The sequence below is a fragment of the Candoia aspera genome, chromosome 3 (genome assembly GCF_035149785.1).
Source record: "Candoia aspera isolate rCanAsp1 chromosome 3, rCanAsp1.hap2, whole genome shotgun sequence".
Classification (NCBI taxonomy): Eukaryota; Metazoa; Chordata; class Lepidosauria; order Squamata; family Boidae; genus Candoia; species Candoia aspera.
In genome coordinates, this window is record NC_086155.1 from 152293750 (window position 1) to 152318300 (window position 24551).

The 24551-nt window shown below is 35.7% G+C and overlaps 1 protein-coding gene across 1 annotated transcript in view; it reads right to left on the reverse strand.

Annotated features, from left to right (window-relative positions):
• DOK6 (docking protein 6) overlaps positions 1-24551 on the reverse strand; it is a 184101-nt gene that overhangs the window by 42892 nt on the left and 116658 nt on the right. The window contains exons 4-6 of the mRNA XM_063300222.1: positions 16836-16955; positions 7002-7191; positions 2700-2838 (exon numbers count right to left, since the gene is read on the reverse strand). Coding sequence (XP_063156292.1) covers positions 2700-2838; positions 7002-7191; positions 16836-16955 — 449 coding nt within the window. The remainder of the gene's footprint in view (positions 1-2699; positions 2839-7001; positions 7192-16835; positions 16956-24551) is intronic.

The window sequence follows — 24551 nt, forward strand, 5'->3', positions numbered from 1 at the left end:
TTTCCCTAATAAATCAGATTTCATTTAAGTAACCTCTTGTGAGTCTGAGTGTTTGGGATAGGCAACCATTACACCTACCCTTTCTTTAGTATTTCTCACACTAAAGCCAGTGAAGATGCAGACAACAATAGCAGCAGCAGCAGCAGAAATGCATGCTCTCTTAACCATTTTATTCTTTCTCAATTACAAAGTGTTCATCTGTTCTGCTCCCTTGGCCACTCTGTCTTACTGGACACTTGCTCTTTAGCCACTTTCATGGGAATGTGATCCATAAAAGTGAGATTCAAACTTTTATTATTACAGCCTAATCATGAGAGGATACAAACAAAAGTTGCAGTAGACCAAATTTGTGAGATTCACTCTGATTATTAATTAATTAATTAATAGGCGGCCTGCTTAACTTGTAAATCATGTATGATTCCTGAAAAATAAGTCCCACTGGTTTATTTCCAGATAGATGACTACAAAACTGTAGCTTAAATATCCAGGCCTCCTTAATCAGGGCATAACCTTAATGACTGTGTCAATATATGAATTCAAACCTATATTACATCATGTTAATCAATCAATAACAAAACAATAAACCTTTAAGCATATACTGATTATATTCTTTTGATCAACTGTAAAATTTCAAACAAGGAAAGTATTGCTAGGTACATATTTTTCACATTTGCATTTTAAGACGATATGAAAATATAACCATCTTATCTCTGTCCATTTCCTTAGAAAAAGGAAAGAAATTATGCTATGTCAAGGAAGCATAATGTCAGGATTATTCATGTCAGGATTATTTTATTGTCAGGAATAGAGAATATAGGACAAGTACATTTAATGGAGCATTACTGCTGTGGTACATGTGCTATTCTGCTAAGGATTTCAGAAATAAAGAAATAATTCTTTTTAAAAGAAATCTTTAGCTGCTGTGCATGGGATGATACACCTGAAAAAAGAAAAAGCTCAATTCCTCCTTTACTGTTTTATTCAACTTGTGACTTTGTTTTTAAATTATGTTTTCACATAACGTAATTCATGAAGTCATGCCAAAACATCCTTTATATAATAATGTAAACACTGATAAACAAATATGGGAAATTAGCATATTATATACATAGAAATTTGAAGTTTTATTTCACATTAGTTATATCTGCCAGCTTGTCTAGAATATCTTTAATTTGTACATGATTTCCCCAAATTCATTACATTTTTGCTGCCCCTCCATTACATTAATAAAGATTTATAATAATGGCTTTGTACTCATATTTCAGCTTTCTTGCATCAAATTTTTCCAATATTTCACATGAATAGTTATTGTAACTTATTCTAAATAAGGCCAGTACAAAGCCTCTTAACTGGTTGAGTTGCCTTGATAGCTGACTTGTGATGAATGAGACTTAAGATATCATAACATACTTAATTTCAAGCAATATCTGAGTTCTATGGGCTAAATTATCCTTCACCACAGCATCTGTACCACATGCAACTTTTTTCAACTATTACTTTGTATAATTTATCTGAATTGTAACTCTAAGTAATATGGAAGCTAACTTGAGCAGTATGATTTATAATAGGTTTCTAGAGTGGCCTCATTTGTTACTTTCAAACCATATTTAATATATCAGAAATATCATATAATGTAAAATTCAATTTGTAAGATAGTGTAAATGTTTAAAGATAGTAAACAAAACTATTCTGATGAACAGATTTGAAAAGGGTACTTGGCCATATTTTCTTCACCTTTCCATCAGAGCTCTTCAGGTGAACTCTCACAACTGGCAAGAGGAAAACTAAAAAGAAATCCACAGTAATTTAATGTGCAACAACATATAGCTGCTCTGAGAAGCTTTCCCCTAAATGGGCTTTTCTGTTGAAAATCTCCTTGTTCTCCTGGAATTAAACACTTAGCTAAACTTAGTATGAGAGAAAATGTCCCTGTGAGTCAATCATAAAGAAATACTACCTTCTCAATTTGTGGCAAGGCTACTTGGTGAAACGGAATATAGTAACCTATATTTACTTATCCATGGCAAAGGACAAGGAAAGCAGTTCAGAACCTTATCTTCATGATTTAAACATTTTCATTACCCTTCTACTTCTTGATATGATTTTTAAAACTCAATAAAAATAAAGAGTAATGTGATACTTTAGATGCTTAATATATACAGTACAGAATTGCTAAGAAATGGCCTATGGAACTCCTTAATTTTTAAACTATTAACCTCTACAATTATAAGGGGTTAAATCCTCAGCTTACAATAATTACATAAGGAAGATCTGGATAACCAATGATCTACCAAACCAAGGAGTATGAATGGGATTTTTTTGAAAGCTAATACTCTTCATTTCCCAACATGACCTTTACTGGTTATGTTTCACAGAAGGCTCTATTTGATTCTACATAGAGAAAAGAAAACGTACTTTTAAAACTTTGAATGTTCTGATTTGTTATGGTGAATGGGTAAATTTAGGCAATTACATGTATTTTGAACCTGCATCTCATTAGGAAGAAAAAAAATATTGGTAGGAATGTGTCAATGCTTTCACATTTCTGTAAGGGTTACATATATAAATATGATTAATAAATAGCACAATAATTTTAACCAAGAGTAGTTAGGGTATAAGGTTTCTTATATAAATCTGATTTTATTTCAACAATTATTTCCTTCCAACAAATTATCTTTTAATAATAGAAAGGGTCTTACCCGTGCTTTCTGTTCCATCTCCATCATCAATCTTTCATGTTGCTCAGCTATTGCCAATGTTGCAGAATGGACTTTCTGATAGATCATCTCACCTTCCCTTGTCTGAAAGGTAAATAGCCCTTCTCCTGTGTCACACATCCTGAAAAATGTATATATATGCATATTTATATTAAGAAGATTTTCCGTTTTATAAAAAAGCCTAGCTGGGATCTTCCAGTATACTTATTAGTACTGCAGCATTATGTCAATTAGTAAAGGATATTATTTAGCAAAATTTAAACAGAATAAGCCAGGAGTTCAAAAGGTGTTTCTTTTTTTAAGGCAAATTGTCTATTTTGCCTTTAAAGGCATACTCAGTGAATGGGTAAGGTAAGGACAAAAGCTTAATCTAATTGAAATTTGTATCTAACTAGAGTTCATTAAATTTTACTTGTACTTAATACTTTTTATTTCCTGTAAATTAAAATTTACAGTTTGATGGCAACTTAAAAAAGTTCCTTTAGCCTAAGTTACAAATTGTTAGCAAAAAAAAAATACTGACATTAATGTTGTTTTTCAGCTAAATGCAGCATTAAAGTAATAACTGAAATACTTTCAAGTAATGTCACACACATTTGCATGCTTAGATTTATGTGTATGTGTGCCTGTATATTCAGTATACACTCACATACACAAACAAGATTATGTGAATAATCAAGGATCTCCTTTAGAGATGCAATTTATAAAAATATGGAAGGAAGTACCCAAACCATCACCCTAGTTATGAAACTTTTTAAATACCCCAGTAATCACTCCTAATGCTTGTGCGTTAGGTACTGTTTGGGGAAAGCCATGAGAATTTGGAAACAATGGCTACACTGCTTGGTAATTGCACAAAATGAGTTAAGAACTTCAGCTGGACCATTCAATATGCCAATATCCCATATAGGATTTGTTGATTTTGCCTCAGCATATTGTGTGGACATACCATTAAACCATGATTTAATGCTTAGTGCATTGTGTAATCCCAGCTAATTGGGACATACTGAACAATCCATGGTTAAGAAAATCATGGCATAGATGATGAGTGATCCCGATCAGTGAGATTTAGGCTCACTGCATAAGATTAGGATATAAGATTCAGATGATAAATTCCATTTAAGTCTGTGGGATTTACAATACACACACACATATAGAATTGTGTAAAATACACTGAAGATTACTTAACAAGGACTGTCCTTTTAACTGTAAAGCAGCTGTTACATTTCTAATGTATAACATGCGACTTGCTGTGGAACCCACCACATCCCTTCAGTTCCTAATGAGCAAGCCTATAACCAATATGTGAATCTCAGAGACCATACTGAAGTACATATACACTGTAGAATGTACATGTATACATACACATATACTCTTCATATACCGTGTACAGATGACAATGCTGATGCACAGAAATATACAAGCCCCATTATATCATCCTGAAAATTGTTCTAAAAATTCCACTTAAAACGTTTCTACGCAACAGTGGCATGGAATCACAGTTATTTACTTAGAGGTATATTGTTGCAATGACAGGAAAAAGCCAGAAATATTTGAGAAAAATAAAAATACAATACAGAGCCCTATGGCTCTACTCTTAGCATGGGACAGTCAATCAAGTAAAGGTTAAAACCATGAAAGACCACAATGAAAGTTAGCAAAGGTTAACAGATAAAAATGAAACTGAAGCCAAGAAAGATTGAGCAAGAAATGCAATTAATCAGGGCATATTGACAGCTGACAAGCCCTAAAGGTGAAAAAAGGTCACAGAGGTAAAGAAGCCCTGTAAACCAAAATGGAAATTAACACATTAAAAAGTAATAAAAAAAAAAAACACCAAGAAACCAAGGATATGGCAGCTCAACATTTTATCTATTTTAGAAGATTTGATATAGGCCTTAACAGTTGGCTTCCTCTTTTATTAAAATCAAGGAATGCTCTCTACAAAAATAAAAATATTACCACCTCATGACTACACTCTGTAGACATGATTCAAGTTTAAAATTTGAAAAAAAAAAAAAAAAGTGAAAATCTTGGATGCAGGACCAGTTCACTATGAACTGCTTATTTCTGATATTCCTTCCTGCTTTAATGGAATCTGTGTGCCACTCATAATCCTTATTTTCATAATCTATCATTCTATAGGTTTTTGTTTGCCATCTATAAATGGTTAAGTGTTTCTAGCCTGATGCCTTAACCGCTACACTGAACTGGCTCTCTTGATAAAGGATACTTCTGTAATTATAACATATACAGGTAGTCCTCAACCTACAACCATTTGATCAGTGACCGTTCCAAGTTATGATGGCGCTGAACAAATGGTGGTTATGACTGGTCCTTGGAGTTCCAGCTGTCCCAGCACCCCCACAGTCATGTGATCACGATCTGGGTGCTTGGCAACCTGTTCACACTTACAACTGGTTACCAAGCACCCCATGATCATGTGACTGCCACTTGCAACCTTCCCTGCTGGCTTCCCCAGAAAGTCAATGGAGAAGCCGGCATAGAAGGTTGCAAGTTGCTGGAGTAAGTCTCCCCCACCCACGTACTCTCCCCAGTCCATCTGTGCTCATGCTGTGCTGGCCTCTTGCGCACCTACCTTGACCTGCGCACCTCTCGCACCCCCTCCCTGACCAGCACCCCCATGCACCCTGCCTGATCCGCACCTCTCGCACACCCTTGCATACCCTCCCTGACCCATGCGGTGCCTTTTGTGCACCCCTTCACACCCTCCCCAACCTGTACCTCTCGCACATCCTCCTCAGCCTGTGTGACACCTCTTGTATACGTCCTTGCACTCCTTCACTGACCTGCGCAGTGCCTCTTGTGCTGCCCCTTGCATCCTCCCCATACCCCCACACTATCACTGTGGCTTGGCTCAAATGAAACTTTTAAGAAGATATAACCTTTAAAGAATAAAAAATTTCTATAGCAATAGGGAACCTCTCAAGAAAGAACAGATTGTGGTAAGTGATAAGTTATCATGTTTTTTCTGCTATCAACTTAAATCTTTATTGGATAATAAGGATGCTAGAGCTTCAGCAATTGCCCATTTCCCCAATTTTGAGAATATTTAACCATCTACAGCAACCAAAAAGAATGATTTAAAAATGTATTGCAAATAGAAATTGGAAATACACCTCTTGATTTAAAGGAATCTTGGGATGCTAACTTTGGTAAAGCTATGCAGGATACAAATTGGCAGTCTTTATGGAAATTGGGTAGATTCACCTCAGCTTCAATGCAAGAACTTCAGTAGAAGATTATACATTGCTGGCACTTGACTCCAGTCAGATTGACACATATATCATAATTATTCTTCCAAATGTTGGAGAGGTTATCACCAAAAAGGCTCTTTCCTTCATTATTGGTGGTCAGATGACAAACTTATACCCTTTTGGGTATATAAATGTTGGTGTGATAAGCATAATTACTAAACAATTAACTGAATGCTCCTTAGGGTTACTGCACTTATTCACAGAATTGAACCTCACGCTTAAAAAAAAGGAACTTATTATTTAATTAACCTTAGCAGCTAAAATGATGATTGTCTAACATTGGAAAACTTTAGATAATTTAACAATTAAGAGGTGGATTAACAAGGTATTTTCAATAGCATGTTACAAAAGATCATAGATAAAGTTAAAACAATGAAACACCAGAGGCGGGAATCACAATTCTATCAAATTTGGATTAGGTATTATCTTAATTACAACAGACCTACTATTGGCTACATTTTAGATGGATGGCAGACTTGAATGTTTATATTATTTGCCTCCTTTTTAGTAGATCTATTTCTCATTTTTTCTCTACGCATCATGGATTTATGCCACTCATTTGTTTGTTAGTGTTTGTCACTCACAGGTCAATAAAAAAAAAACTTACAAATTCTAGTGCATCTAACCATCCACTGTTGAGTTTTATCATGAATTTTATCATCCATAAAAAATTGAGAATCAACACGCTATTAAAAACTGCCATTCTGCTGATGTTTCAGAGATACGGCATCACCAGACAGACAAACCTAAATGCTTAAATCCAGAATACAATGCCACCCGAATGGACTTTTTGTACCTGAAGTGCAAATTAATCAATTAAAACAACAACAACAAACCTAAAACTACAGACATGATTTTGCTGGAGATAGGTAAAAAGCAACTATTCTTAAATGTGCTCCCTGAAGCAAGTATTTTACACTGTATCGTGACAAGGCTGACCTTAGCAATAATACACAATTCTATGAAAGTAAAGAATGTTATTAGAATTCCTTGAACCGATACTTACCTTCCAGATTCAAAAGTGAACCATGTTGAATCACGTCCATATCTTCTCAAAGAACTGAGAGGCCACATGACCAATTTAACCTTAGCATTATGGATATCCCAGAGGTAAATGTTTTCATGTGTGATCTGCATTGTACATTCACCATAGATATCTAAATTTGGTGTAGGCATAAGATATACGTTGAATCGTTCTGGAAGGCAGAAACAAAAATAATACAATCATGATGAAAACTGTGAATTGGCTTGAATTATGACTACAATTCCCATTTTGCCTACTGACTGAAGCATTTATATAATAAAACCTACTTAAATATACAGGAGTATGATTTATTTAGAGGATGTGTTCCTACCACATTTGAAAGCACAGTTGAGACCCTGTATCATTAGCAACAGATTCTCACTAACATGATGAAATAAACTTTGCCTGTTGCCAGTGACCTTCATAAAATGATATAATCACTCTCCTTTTATAGCATTAATAATTTCAATTAGTTTGTTTCTTTAGGAAGATGAGCCTGTTTTCCAAATTTAAAAAACTTGGCATATTTTAGTAACAAACTTAAAATACACACTTTGAACTTTGAAAACTATAGTTACATAAGACAAAACAATGGAATTAAAATTCAGTTTCCATATTTTCTTTGTGTAGATGAAGAAAGGGAGAGAGTTTAATAACATAGAAAGATTAATCTGCAAACCAAAATATATTTTTAAACAGCTATTGAGGGTTTATCTCCTCTCCCAAGTATAAACAGATCTTGAATATCATGAATTCTACGTATCACATCTAGTTGACCCTCACTCATTGTGTTGCAGAAAAAAGATAACTTCTTTCAACTGGTTGGAATCTATCAGTTGCCCCTTCTTAATACATTTGGTTGTCTTTTGTGAGGAGTTACTACCTTCTGATCCATCAGCTGGCTTCTTGATCTAAAACATATTTCTCAAGTTGTTTTATTATGCTACCTCCTAATTCATCTGTCCAGACCATGATAGATAGGCAACTTCTTTGTAGGGAAACAAAATGCTCTATCTGAAACCATTGATTTTTCAGATGCATTTAGTCACTTACTGTAGTTTATCCTTATTGATTGGATATGTACTAGCAAATGAACATTACCATTTCAAATTATAAAATACTAAAATTTCTAGACTCCCTCTCTCTGTATAATTGTTTATTTATTTATTTATCAAATTTATATGGCTGCCCATATCACAAGAAGTAACTCTGGGTGGCGCACAGCAAAATAAAACAAACAAACAAACAAACAAACATGTCAAACATAGCCATATTTAAAAAGTAAAAAAAAAAAAAAAAAAGCACACACAAGAGATTTGATCAGCAACAGCCCCACCTCAATATCTCACTGGTCCCCTGAGATCCCCAGACCTGAGACAAAGCCAGGTCTTGAGAGACTTCTGGAAACTAAAGAGGGATGGAGCTGACCGCACTTTGCGGGGGTGGGGAGAATGTTCCATAAGGCAGGTGCCACAGCAGAGAAGGTCTGCCTCCTTGGGCCCGCCAAGTGTAGAGACGGGACCTGCAGCATGCCTCTTCTGCTGGATCTGATAGGACAAGCTGATGTAATCAGGGAGAGGCAGTCCCTCAAATAACCCAGCCCCATGCCATGAAGAGTTTTAAAGGTCAAAACCAGCACCTTGAATTGGACCTGGAAGCAGAGTGGTAAGCAACGCAGCTCGCGGAGCAGAGGTGTGTTTTAGAACATACTGTAACTGTTCACACTGTTGCATTTTGTACCAGCTTGAGCTTCTGGATACTCTTCAAGGCCAGCCCCATGTACAGCGCATTACAGTAATCCAATTGGGAGGTGATTAGGGCATAAATAACTGTGAGCAGAGCCACTCGATCCAGGAACGGGTGCAACTGGCATACAACATGAAGCTGTACAAAGACCTTCCTAGACACAACTGCCACCTGCTCTTCAAGCAGGAGTTGTGAGTCTAGGAGAAAACCCAGATTGCACACTGGGTCTCTCTGGGTCTGTACAACCCCATCCAGCACCAAAGATGGCATAGTCCTAGGACTGGCAGGTTCCCAAACCCAAAGCTACTCAATATTGCCAGGGTTCATTTGAAGCCCGTTGGCCCCCTTCCAAACCCTCACAGCCTCCAGACACGGGGATAAGATGTCCATAGCACTGCTTAATTCGCCAGAGGCAGAGATGTATAATTGGGTATCATCAGCATAGTGATCCATCCCATGGTGATGGATGATCTCACCCAATAGCCTCTTGTAAATGTTGAATAGGAGCGGAGAAAGCACTGAACCTTATGGCACCCCACACAGTAGAGGCCAGGATCTCTCCTCCCCAATCACTACCAACTGGAACTGACCCTGGAGAAAGGAATTGAACCAGCACAACACAACACTGCCCAACCCAAATTCCCTGAGCCAATTCAGAAGTATACCATGGTTGCTCATATCAAAAGCCACAGAGAGGTCAAGTAAGGCAAGGATGGATGCATAACTCCCATCCTGTTCTTGCCAGAGATAAACTAAAAGCATGACTAATGCTGTTTCCATCCCATACCCAGGTCTGAATCCCAACTGAAAGGGATCCAGATAATCTGCTTCATCCAAAGTCCTCTGAAGCTGCTGTGCAACCACCTTCTCAACCATCTTCCCCAGAAAGGGCAGGTTAGATACTGGATGAAAATATAGTTTATGCTCTCTACATCTATCAAATGCCCTGCTGTGGCTGCATGCAATTGGCAAAAGCAGTTTTATGCAGTACACTTGCTAACAATTGCTTCTTTCATAATCATTCCCAAGGAGTAGCAAGAATGAGTAGAGTCAGAGACTGTATGCAAATTGGCAGCAGCAAGTGGCAAGGCTAAAATAATCAACCATGTGGTTTGTCACCAAATCCCAGTGGTAGTATTTTCAGTGGCAAATGAGGATGGGACTCAGGACAATTTTTAAAAACTCCAAGATTATTTTCAAAATGTTAAACTCAAGTGTAGCAACAAGTCTACTGTACAGCAAACTAATATAAAGATCTAGAAAGATGCAACAGCACATCTACTTTTAAAGAGATGCATAGACAGTAGTACAGTAGACTCTCAGTTAACTGGAACTCAAGCAACTGGCACTCTCAAGCAACCAGCAGACAAATCTGTATCTCTCTTGCCATCTAGTGGGTATTAGGGTTTAATAGTAACTCTCAAGCAACCAGAAACTACATTTATCCGGCATCTACCAATCCCCATGGGTGACAGTTAACTGAGACTGTACTGTACAGACATACGTTGTCTAGTAAGGTACCAGCAGGAATCTATTCTAACCTAGCTTTATGTTCTTAGTCACTTTTTGAAAGGATGATGGAGCGCTAAGCTGGAAATATGCCTCAGAGTTAATGTTGAATGTTAGAAACTGAACAGGAATGAAAGTTTGAAAAAAAGGGCAGTTAATGAACAATTTAATATTATTGAACAATGTAAAATAATATTAAAGATTGTTTTATTGATAGGCCCTTAAGATGATTCACTCAGTTAAACAGCTATCCGTATACATCTCCAAAGCTGTATCTCTCACTAATCACATTAATAGTGTAGTCTACAGGGCATTTAAATAAAAAATTCAGCGATGATGGATATTATGATTATGTATTTTGGGTTTTTACTGTTTTCAGCATATTAATGTATATACCCATCCCACCCAATCATGCAGAGAGGGCATGCTGTGGACCCCGTCGATAAAATAATTCCATTTGGCGGGGTCGGGGTCCAGGAGGCGGGCCTTCTCGGCAGTAGTGCCCGCCCTTTGGAACATCTTGCCCCCGGAGGTGAGATTAGCCCCATTGCTCCTAGCCTTCCAGAGGAAGTTGAAGACCTAGCTCTGCCACTGGGCTTGGGGCAGGGAGGAGAATCGACATACTTGGGGTTGGCTAGTGTCCTAACAGTTAGAAATCACGCTGAGACGAGGAGTAGGTCTCTAATGTTTATTACTGCTACATAAAACAGAATCCTAACAAACTGAAGAAGCGTGGGAAAAACCCAGACAGATAAACCCCAAAAGTTAAGGCGGGTCTGATCTGTGTCTCCTTGAATGGTTGCTTAATTCCTCAGTACTACGCATGCATTTTCCCCCCTGGATAGAGGCCCCTTCCAGCTCGCCATCAGTACTCATGACATCTAGTGCCTTGAAGTGCCCCTCCTACATAATGACTGAAGGAGACCACAGCCATTTGGATTTTACCATTTGGAGTTGGGGTAATTAAGAAATTGTTTTAGTTTTAGTTTTAATGGGATTTTATTCGAATTTTATTGTACATTTATTTGAATTTTATTGTATATTTATTTGAATTTTATTGTATATTTATTCAAATTTTATTGTATATTTATTCTGTATTGTAAACTGCCCAGAGTCCCTCCGGTCAGAGGAGATGGGTGGTGACAAATTTGATAAACAAACAAACAAACAAATAAATAAATGTATTGCTATCAAGTATGACTTTTTGCATTACTTAAGCATACTGTGCAGCTACTCGTTTTTGTGTGGTTAAAAAAAAATAAACAGTGGCTGAAGCCACAGGAAACACTGCTTTTTAAAAAAATACAGATTGGTGTGAGTGCTTCCTAGGTTCCTACTAACATTTTTATAACTTACATAACTAGAACCATGTCTAGGTCTACCATATATGCAGATGATATGGCTATTCTTGATAATTATGCAATATCATTACCAAAGCTAGTTGAAGTTATATTCTGGTTACACTATTAATCGGAATAAATCTAATTTGTTCCCTTTGGGGTCTACTATATCTACAGATTATTGTAAGAGATTAGGAATTACAATTTGTATAATTCTGTAAAATACTTGGGTTTTAAATCTTTCTCAAAGTTTAACACACTGTGTTAAATTAAATACTTCCAAATGTATAGATGGAATTTCAGAAGGTGTAACTTGACAGTTAAAAACCCCATTAAGTCTTTGGGATAAGATTAATGTTACTTAAATGAATTTTACATTAAGATTAATGTACATTTTAAGAGAGATTCCAAAGTTAATTCTTATTAGATATTTCACACATAGATAAGTTAATGAGAATTGTTTTATAGCAGGTTAAAGCCTCTAGAGTATCTTTGGCAAAACTGCAGTCATAAGGATTTTCAGCTATATAATTAGGCTTTTATTTTAATTAATTAATTAATTAAATTAATTGGAATGAGACTTATTACAATTACTTTCCTCTTTGGGTCCATTTGGAGGGCAAAAGGTATAAAATCTTTCAAATCTTGGCAAGCCTTAGGGTCTGTGTATTCTAAACTAGGAACTCTGTATTGTATTTTGAAAGCTGCTAGGCATATTTGGTTACTAATAGTTAAGTGGCTAGTTTTGATCCCAAATCACATGAGAAGAGGGCACTATGGTACAACTCAAATTTGAAAATAATGGGGCAGATGTTCTGTTGGAATACTTAGGCTAATAAGGGAAACACAGTATGCTCAAAATGTTAACAGACATTTCTTTTACACCGAATATCAGTGTCTTAAGGTGAGTTGTGCATTAAAAAGAAATGGTCCTGATTAGATTGAACATCAGCTGCAGAACAAAGAAACAGGATAGTGATTATCCATGAATGGAGATAAAAAAAAGTATGCACTGAAAATTAGAAGAATTAGACCTAGTTGTGAAAATGTTAACCAAAATTAGAGATTTCACATACGAAGATACAGTACAGAAATGACTATCACAAAAAGATTCTGCAGTAAATCCTGTTGTTATTTTCCTCTTTACTAATGCTAATGGCACTAGATATACAAAGAAACAACAATCCTTCGAATCAAATAAAATTTTATCAATTGTAATCCAGAATACAGTAAAATATACAAGGGTAGTAATATAATAATCAATATTGATTTACATATCCTGACTTGTTTCAAAAACCTTGCTCAAGTCAAGGATGTACAAACAAATTCTGAGTCCTTTATGCTATGAAGCAAAAATGTGAACTTAAGAGTCAGCTAAAAGGAACTGAATGTAAAATTAATCTGAATTAATAGAAGGTGAATTAAATCAGAGTAAATGTGACAGCATAGAAGAACGTGTTCCATCCCACCCAGTCCACAAAGGCAGAACTTATGAAAGGCTTTACCGAACTGGCATTCTAAAAGAGCCTATGGTAAACTATCAAATCAGGCTTTCAAGAATGCCCATAATGTTTGGGAGGCTTATATGAATACATATAAATACTGGAGAAGAAGTTTAGGAATTTCTGAAGGGTGACTATATCTTGAGGTTTGACTTAAGTCATTCTGTAATTCTGTGTTCCATCCACTGCCATGTTTCTGCTGGAAGAAAACCAACAACAGAAGCTGAACATGAAAGTGTTGTACCAGTACTTTTTAAGAAAACAAACACCCCCTCCCCTGAATTTTGTGGAACATGTTCCACTTATTTAATGATGAGGTAACAAAGGTGTGTGTGTAAATATCCTATCATACATTGTAAACTCATTTTTCTAGTGGTCTGCAGCTTCCCAGGCTTCTTCAATCAATTAAATTCATGGGAAGACATAATGACACAGCAGCTCCCATTGGGTTTTTAGTAATGGTATTATGGTTACCACTAAGGGTAACTCCTGTCCTTGAGAAATTGTTGAGAATTTCTCCTTTCTCTAAGAAATTAGAAATTTTCTAAAAAATTAGAAGGAATTGCCCACTCAATTTCTATACCCACAAAATTGGAAAAAAAAACCCCACCCTGCTCTAGGTTGACTAGCACGAAATTAATTCTCTGCAGTACAAATTCATTCATTTTCCATATTGAAAGTACAGAACTGCCACCCTACTATTCTTTGGGGCATAATGGTTGCTTTGAGTCAGTTCATAAATATAATAAATATCATAATCAATCATAAGTATAATTATATCTTAAGGAAAAAGAAGAAAATACTGACAGAATTCAAATTACAGACAAGCCTAATGTGAAGGTCTGTGATAGAGAAGGACTTTCAAAAATAAATACAGTTAATAGAAAATGGATGTAGGCATGAATAACAAAATATTCTTGTAAATCTGCACTGGCTTTAAATCTCTGATTTCATAATACGAGCTCACTCATAATAAACTAGTAACTTAATGGGTTAGTTGGCAACCTAGTCATACATATTTGCAAATGAGTTTATCCAAGAAATAAATGACAAAAGAGCAGGCATCATCTGCCTTCCAGATGGTTTGGACTATAACATTATCTCTTGCCGGCTAGGGTTGATGGAAATTGAAATTCCAAATGTCAGAAATACACCTGGTTGTGCAATCTGGTTCTAAAAGAACAATACTCTTGTTTAGATAACTTACCTAATCCATGACTGTTCTGCATTATGTATGAATTCGAAGATTGATTAATCAAGAAACATTCGTATGATGATCTCATATGTTAACTAACTTTGGTTAGAACAAACCATTCTCTGAATTTATAACAACACAGAATTGAACTTTGTTATAAACCACAGGATGAAGGAAAATATGACCTTGTTTTTTTGCTGTCAGTAATGTTGAGCAATCTGTTATGTACAATTTTGTCCACTTTTTCCAATCTTAATTTGCTCTGTTCAATCTTCACATTGCACAGAATACTTTAAAAAAATATGGGTATCAGCATACAGCTGTTTTCCATTTTCTGATTCATGTGCACATTCAAAAATAAATTGAAGGAGTTTCTCCCTTCCCCTTATATATAGGCTAGTAATCTGAATCAGCAAAATGTAAGTATATTATACTCCATTAATGATAGCAGGCTAGTTTTGGCTCTCATTTGACTATGGACTGAGTCACTTGGCATTAGCTGGCAATAAGCTACTTTATGGGATGTAAATGTAGCCACTGGTAGTTTATTAGTAGTTTAAATTGGTAGTTTATTTCTTCCCTGAAACCCCTCCTCTTGGAAATGACCTTTTCAATTGCTTCTTCTTAGCAATAGCACTCCTGAGATACAGAGAGCCTCTTCTGTGCTGGATTTCAGAATGGCCATCAAAACTTTTTCAACAGGCCTTCGGGGTAGGACTGTGAGCTGATGCCTCCTGTACAGTAATGTGTATTATAATGAATATAAAATTTATCTCTAGCACATTGTTATCTGTATTTTAGCCTCTACTTTTTAACCTTTTTAATATAAATGTTAGGCTATGTAAGCCACTCAGAGTTGGTTTTGACTGAAGTGGCATATAAGCTGCATAAAAGCCCTGGAAATAAATAATAAATAAATTTGAACCTCCATCTCTGCCAAGAAAATAATAACATTCAAACTAATGATTAAACTAGTAGTCAAAACTAGACTGATTTTTTGTCTTCCTTTTTGAATTTTGTGCATACAGTTAAGTGTATTAAACCATGGTTTATACTTTAAAAAATATATATTAAGTAATCTGTGTTTGTGGACTTCTTAAATCCAATTCTGGCTTCAGACTAAGAGGCCATTTAGATGTCACAAGACCTAAATTACAATGAAAAATTCAGTCAAATAGATCCTACATATGCTGAATAAAAGGGAAAATATTTCCAAAATAAATCATTTCATTAAATAAAATCTGGTGATAATCATTAATGCCCCACCCAACCCTCTGAGTGGGTACTGCATTTTGTTTTATCTTGATAAAGGTAGCAAAGCACAGCTAGGCTCTCTATCAATGTTGTATTACAACTTTTGCTTTCATGTGCAATTAAAAAGCAAGTTGGAGGAATTTTTAACATATATTTGCACAAAAGGAGATACTTCAATGCATTTGCTAATACTCCTGTTATAGATGGTTTATCTATCTATCCCTGATAACTTATTTAAATTTATTAATGAATATTTTACATCATGCTTTGCCAAGTGTAGCAACCATAATGCCTGCTTTTCTTTCTGGAGTTAACCTTACAGCTAGCTTTACCTCTGCTAATTTAAATGCAAATTTCGGCACTGGGGGGATATTCATCAAAATTGCAATGTCTGGGGTAGTGAAACTAATAATTAAATTCTGAATATTCTAAACATCTGTTTTGCTCACTTCTTGAATTTAAATGCTGCTGCTAATTATGGCTACTTGTGGCTTATGGGTGCATTCTGAGTGGAGAACCTGGGCATGGTGTCCTAAATGGATTTATTTCAAAGCAGTTATTTACTCCTAAGCAATAAACATGTTCTGGCTATCTAAACTAACTAACTAACTAACTAACTGAATAAATGTTAATTACCTTCATTTTTATTGTGGTCTATTAGCAATATAGTCAGATGCTAACCTGATGCATCAATCACAGAGTCAATTGAAACTTGTATAGACATGTTCTCTGACCTGACTTGGGTCAAGAGAGTTCAAACAAGAAACTCAGAAACATTTCAGCCTCGTCTTTATCAATGATCATTTTATTGCATTAATAAAGCTGACTCAGGTCCATTCCTGGAAGTCCTGCTCCAAATTTGCAAAAGTCCAGTACTGGAGTTCCAGGAACTAGAGAAGTTCATCTCTAGCTTTAGTGAAACCAATGACATTGCTTTCCTTTTCACTGAAAATTTATCCAGAAAAGATTTCGCAGTGATGATTAATTATTTAGAAATATCTGTATTATTAGAATACGTTAAAAACCTTTGGCACCAATTCTTGTCTTGTGAATTACTCATATACCACAACTTATTTCTGCCCATAGTCATGAAGAAAGTCAAAACCCTGTAATAAATTTTACTTACCTAATGTAAACTGTATACATTAATAAAATCAACTATTTATATGCAACAAAAATATCCCAAACAAGCCTGCTTTCTACAATTTGAGAGATGAGCTTCTGATTTTGAGAGGAAAAACTATGATAGGTAGATTACCTAAACACATACCATTTTGTTCTCTTTGAACTCCAGCAGCAAGTAGATCAGGCTCACCAAGGCTTATATCATTAAGTCTAGTTCCAAGACATTCTATACAAAGGTGTTTGCACCACTCTTCTGCCTCAAGTTCTGAAAGAAAAAATAAATATTGCATCAGGAATGTTATTGATAGGGAATTAGAGGAATTGTGGAACGAAATCAAGTAAGTTGTTAATGATGAATGTGAAAAGAGATTGCCAAAGATCAAGAAAAAGAAAGAAAACTGGGTGTCAGAGAAGATGGTAGAAATGGCCAAGAAAAGAAGATAAGCCAAGCCAAGAAAACAAAGCTCTCAGAAAGGAACTTAACAAAAAATTTCAGTGAGCTATTAGAAGAGATAAGATTCTGCAATACAGTTACATCCTCATCTGTAAAAACATCAAGATGGAAACAGACGTGGACAAACAAGAAAAGTTCTTTTAAAAGTTCTCTAAATTCAGGAGGTTCCAAACTCAAACTGGTATGCTAAAGTAGATGCAATAAATTTGAAGACACATTAACCCATATGATTTGGTTATGCCTTCAGGTTCTTCCATACTTCTTGAACAGACTTAATGTGAATACACAGTTAGTAAATGAGTTAAGATTTAAGGGTAAAATGTTTAGATAATTGGAATTTATCTAGGAAGAACTTTGGATTGACTCTGCCCGGAAAGTTGCAAAGAAGATTGTTATCTGATCTCAGAAAAAGACTCATCTACCTGTTATCAATGGCTTGGCAAAATGCAAATATTTGATGATAAGATTCAGTGTGGACAAAGTATAATTGGTTTTCTGAAACACTGAGCTGTATTACCCCTTTCAACATATATGATTGTTTATTTTATTTAGTTACGTATTTTTTCTTTTACTCATATGTCTTGCTTTTATTTTGTTGTTGTTGGATTAAACAGTAAAGAGAAGAAAAGAGAATAACAAATGAGTGTTTGTTGGGGAGCCAAACCCCAAATTTTAATAGCAGGTGCTACCATAAAAACTAAATTTGATTTAATTTTATTACATTTAAAAATAAATTAACATTAAATATAGCTAATATAACTCTACAGTCATGCATTTAATCATTTTTAATGTGCAACTGATTGCTGTAAATCAGGTATTGATTTATGTCTTATACTTTTGAATAATTCTTTTAACCAAAGAACTGACAATTCTTGGTGTCCTGATAGATACATTCCAGATACTAGGGCTATAGCCAAAATATAAAACTTCCAAAAAAACTAAGTAAAACACCCCCTCAAAAACTAAAATAAAGCCCCTCCCCATATTAAATGTTTGCTCAGAATCCAAAGGAATTATAATTGCCAAACCCTGTCTATTCTGAGAAATCCATATATGTATGTATGTATGTATATATATATATAATCGCAGCTTGGATCTTTCCCATCATTCCCCCAAACAGTTCAGAAGACCTGGAACAAAGTTGCTTGGGAGGAACCTGAAGATGCAATAAGAGCAGAGACATATACTTGCTTCATAATGCTTTTTACCACTATGTAGGCCCAAACCTATCTGCTCATCCAAGTTTGGTTATTTTCAATATGATTTTTCTACCACCATTGATCTAGGTATCTTTTCATTTGCTTCATTCCTTGGAGTTCCTATGAAAACATGGTTTTCCCTGGTATGGCAACTGGAAATAAGCCTTGCAGGGGGCATCTCATCAATAAACACTCATGTCATCCATATTTCTTCATCTGCTCTGAACTAAAGAACATATCCAGCATGTGCTTACTGACATTTGTTGGGTTTAAGATTACCTGGGACAAACAGATCAAAGGGACATCAAGAACTGTTTTGTGAAGGCTGGAACAGACAATGGTTGTTACACCTACAAGTTGCTGGAAGAATAAAACCTGGCCTCAAAAATGAGGGAAGGCTTCTAAGAAAACTGAAAGAATTTGAAATGCTGATACAGAATCAAGAGCATCTACTAGGGCGTGTCTGTGTCTATATACACACACACACACACACACACACACACATACATACACACATACATACATACATACACACACACACATACATACAGACACACAGACACACACACAGTTACTCATATATGACATGGAGACAGAACAAATAAAAAACTGCATGATAAAATGGATGCAAAACTTTAAAGAAACAGTCACAGCACAACAATGGGAAGTATTATTCAACAAATATATAAAATTTACCTCAAGTTATAACTTAAGAGAAAACTGGTATAAAATGTTTTATAGAGGGTATACAACTCTGTCAATAATTGCCAAGAGAGACAAATGTTGGAACATGCCATGAAATAGAAGGAAAACTTTACAAATGTGGGAGACATGTAAAAAATCGCAAAAGTATTGGAAAGAAGTATACAGAACTACTCAAAGCATTTTAGAAATCAAATTTGAAATAAAACCACAATTCTTCTTACTAAGCATAATTCCAAAACATATTAACAAAAAATATCACAATTTACTAAAATACATGTTCACAGACGCAAGGATAAATAGCAGAAAATTGGAAATGAGACACATTACTGAAGAACTTAAATTTGGGAAATATGCAATAATGGCAAAATTAACAGCGTATATTCACAATAGAAGTTTAATAAGATTTAAGCAAGAATGACTTCCATACAACTATACATATTACGCAAGACAAATTAAGAACTAATTAAAGAATTGAAATCACAAAAATTTTAAATGTTTATAAATGTTGTACATTAGTTGGAGTACACAAAAAAGAAGAAACTAATATTTATCTATAATGTTTTTAGTAGTTTTTCTTCTTTTTTGTATTCTTAAATAACAAATAGTGGAGATTTGGAACGTAACTCATAAACTCAAATCCTTTCACACATTGTTAAAATAATTTAATGCACAAAATGTGTTTCATGGTTAATTTCTTATCAACTAAATAGAACTAACTGTATAATCTCGGTAATTCCTTTGTCCATTTACTGATACTGTATTTTTGTATCAACTATTTTTTCTTCCCTCCTTTTGCTTGCTTGTTTTCTCTATCCTTTTTTTTAATGATTAATAATTTTTTTTAAAAAAAAAGATTACCTGGGATAAGTATATGGTAATATGGAGGACATGAATCTCCAGGCCACTTTATCTCCCTTCTCCCACCAGAAGCATTGACATTGAAACCCGCTGCTCCAAAGGCCTGCGAGACTCCAATACTAGCTTTGCAATGAAGCTCCAGGAGAGCCACTGCAGGACAATGGGATGTTTGGTATATCAATATAATCCCTAGCTTGTCCCCAAAGCCCAGCTTCATGTATAGGCACTTTCATCCAGTCACTTCCTGTGCAGTTACTGATTACTGCCACAGTTTTACAAATAACCAGAACAAGCCCACCTACTCATCTTGTGGAACCTGAAACCCAGGACAGATCTTTTAGCAGGCAACATCCTCTACTACTGCCCAACCAGATCTCACCAACACACAGTAGATATGCATGCTTATCTACCATTAGATTGGGGTTAGTTGTGGTCTTATTCCATACAGACATGTAGTTTATCAGCAACAATCTGAGTCCAATGTGCCCAAATATTCAGTCACTTAGGCCCAAGTATGGGGCTTCTGGCTTAGAAGAAGGATCTACACAAATGTGTGGATCCCCAATCTCCTGTAACAATGTACCCAGTGCCTCTGCCATACTGTACTTTACTCTGCCCATCACTGCCTAAATGTGGGATCCACCCTCTTCATCTCCACCACCAGTACCTATTCCTCCACTCTCTGGTATCATGTTCAGCCTCTGCCATATCTCCATATAACCTCAGCTCTAGGGGCTGCAATATGCTGCAGCGCTTCTGCAGGCCTAATCAAGATAGTCACCTCTGTCTACTCAACTCAAACTTACTCACTCACCCCTCAACTCTCTACCATGAATACACCTACTCACTCCCAATTACCACAACCAACTAACCTTACATAACCTTCCAGAGGGCTCCCTTTCCCATACATCCTTCCCATAACTGCACTCACAGAGGAACACAGAGCAACACTGTACTCTCACTCTGGAGGGCCTACCTCCATAGGGAATGAGATTTTTTCTACATCTTCACTTTTTCCCAACAAAGTCTATTCTCCTCTTGACTGGATACTTTGACTAGCCAATCCAATCTGCTATCTATTATCTCCAGACACTGCCTTGAGCAACTCTTTGCCATTCAAATCGCAGCCTCTGTCCTCATTACTACTCTCAATGGCAATGTGCTGCAGCACTCATTCTCCAGCTCAGACCTTCTCCTCCAATATCTTGTTCAAAGACAACAATTTCTCTTGTGTAAAGACAAAATGCCTATGTTCAATCTACATGGTGTCCTGTCCTATTCTATCCTAGCACCATTCCACTCCACACAAACTCTGGGAGGCTCACAATATAAATGAAGCATAGAACCTTTACATTAGCCTTTTTCTCCGTTTTATTATTTATTTATTTTATTTTATAAATTTATTCACTGCCCATCTCTCCCCAACGGGGGGACTCTGGGCAGCTTACAATAATACCTGATATTTACACTCAATGGAATAAATAAATTAATAAACACATTTACTCCCCACTGATAATTTGGTGTTCTAAAGTACCTTTCCCCCAGCTTGATAATTGAGGATGTGTTGAATTAAATCTCCACTAATTTCAGCAGCTTAAGTATTAGCCATACTGGTTGATTATGGGATCTGTAATTCAATACCCCTAAAGAGTGCCAGTTTGGATGACAGATACCACTGTTAAGTTGCTATATATCATCATGGGGTATGTGTGTCAATCTGGATCATGAAAACCTCTTGAATCTAGTATAGCCACTCCAAAATGAACACCCCATTGCCATAAAAATTCATTGTAACAAACATTCATCTTTTAAATGTAAATCCTACAGCTCAATAAAAGGTAGCTGAGAAAGTGTAAGAAATGTTTCTAGTTAATGTAAGTTAATCAAATCTGTTGATGTTAAATAAAAGCATAATTCTGCTTTCTCCCATATCTTCTAACAACAAAACCACACATCTCTTAGGCATAAACCAACAGTTCCTTTTGTTGATAGAGATAGACTTTTGAGCAGGAGTTTGGTCTTTTGAGAAGACGGCCTGACATCTATTGATAACTGACCTGATTAAAGCATGGCTGAGGTGGATAAAATATACATCTTCATATAAAAAAGGGAGCACATATAAATGGCCCCTTATCTGATTGAACACCAAAACCTGCTATCTGTTAGGACCAGAGTTTAAACTACAACAGCAGGAATTAAACAGCAATGAGGACAATATAAAACAACAATTAAACAACAAATTTAGAATTAAAAAATTAGTTCTAAATTTGTTTACAACTAATTATTTACAATTAGTTCTAAACAAATTTATATCAACAGCTTTGCAGGCACAGAAATACTAGAAAATAGGGATCTAAATGTGTGGCTTATGAGAAATATTTCAAAGAACAGTGATAGATCCATGATATATTGATCTTGGCAATTTACCAAGAAATGAAATATGCATTTGAACAATCTTTCAAACTAAAGCATGTACATTTCATACACTTGAATGAAATCATAATCTAAATTTAGGAAAGCCTTTATTGCAAAATATATTCCAGGGATAAATTGTGCTAGTGGAAAAGGCATGCATTTGAATTTGAAATCCACATGTACCAAGTTCCAGAAAAGACAATCCATATTCATACGGTCAGAGAGGAAGTAGTGAAAACATGGAAGGGAACAGGGCAACATGTCCCACCTCCCACCCCTGTCCTTTAATAAAAGAGAGCCTCTATGCAGCATACAAACCCTGTGGAGAAGATCCGATCAATATTGGAAGATCAAATTCAGAAAGCTTATTCTAGCATCATAAAAAAGGTTACAGTTGTATCAGCATGGATACATGCTGATGTATGGAAACTCTTCAAGTTTCATTGGACTCCAATTCTTATTATCCCCATTATTAGCATGACTGATGTTCTTGGATGATTGAAGCTCTTCTCCAACAATATCTGAAAGATATTCAGTTCCCACCTTGTCTTAGATCAGTGTTTTTCAACCATGGCAACTTAAAGATTGGTGGACTTCAACTCCCAGAATTCCCTAGCCAGTTGGCTGGGGAATTCTGGGAATTGAAGCCCACCCATCTTAAAGTTGCCAAGGTTGAGAAACACTGCCTTAGACAATAGAACACTCTATTAAAATACATGGTAAATAATACATGGAAGAAAGTCTTCAATATGGAAGGAAAACATGAGAATTATTTGGATTCAGGATTCACCAAAAAAAAAAAAAAAAAAGGAATGGGCTCCAATGTTTGTTTCTTACTAATACACAGTGTTCTGGGTGCAATTTAAAGTGCTTGACCTATAAATCCCTTTATAGCTTGCCACCAAGTTATCTTCAGGCTGCATTTTCCTCTAGAATTGGCCCAATCAATTCACTTTTGCCAGGAAAAGCAGCTCATACTGTACAGTAGTTCTATACTTTTGAGAGATGAAGGCTCAGAAGCACTGCTTTTAGGCTGCTGCACTGGCCCTCTGTAATGGATTCCCAGGGAAAATTAAGTTGGCTCCTTCTTTAACTGCCTTCTGTAAGGAGTTGAAAACAATTTTATGGAGAGCGTTTGGGGGAGATATCATGATCAAGCTGTATTTTATTTGCATTATTTTAAGCTATGAATCAAATGCACTATTGGATTCATAAAAAGGGAAAAGATAAGTAGCTGTTTAAAAACGTTTAGTCTAAAGTTAGTATTTTGGTGGCAGGATGTTTGTTTCTTTTTACTGAAATATTATCCAGGGTCATTAATTATAATATACATGTGTCTTTATTTTATGCAAGAGATAAAAAGAAATCTGAAACTTAGCAAGCTTTTCTTTAATTTTAAAAAGATGTGGTAGATGTCATTGGAGTTCGAATGTACTACAGATTACTTTATCTCTCACAGATAAGCTTTGTACCTTAAACAGCAAAAAGCAAGGAAGAATGTGCTTTTATTGTGTTTTTTTAGATTAATACAGTGAAACTATTGTCAACTGTCTTAAATTGCAATGGGGAAATAACATCATGTAGAATTGTGCCTACACTATATGAACCACTCAAAAAAGAACAAAAGATGTACTTAAAAATCCCAGGAGATATTGCAGCCAGGGAGGAATAGGAAGGACTTAGAAGAGGAGTAGCGACAAAATGGATAACTGTGAGAGTACAATGTCTAAAACTCTTACGAAGTAAACAGTTTTAAGCTATAATTTCTTCTGGAATCTGTATTAAGATCCTTCTAAGAAAGAATACAAAAATGTCTCTCAGTATTTTGCACTGACCAGAACTAACTGCCATAATGTAAAAAAAAAAATGAAGTCCCACATGAATCTTGAATTATATCTTTATGGGCATAGAAGTGGCACCTCTAAGGGCAGGAAAACTGTGACTCTCAGATGCTGTCAGGGAAAGGGGTTCTGGGAATTGTAGTTGATCAACACTGCAAGAGCTACAGATCTCCCACTCCTGATCTTTATGAATAAGTTTCACTAAAAGTTTTTCTTATTTGGATCTGCAGTATGCAATGGGCATGATGTTCGATGACTCTGTCCAGTCCTGCAGCTAACAGCACAAGCTGGGATCTCGAAGGAGGCAGAGCTATGTTTGGGATTGTGGGCTTGCAACGTTATTTATAAAGGCTGCTTGAGAAGCTAGTTGGAGGAGGAAGAGAGTTCAA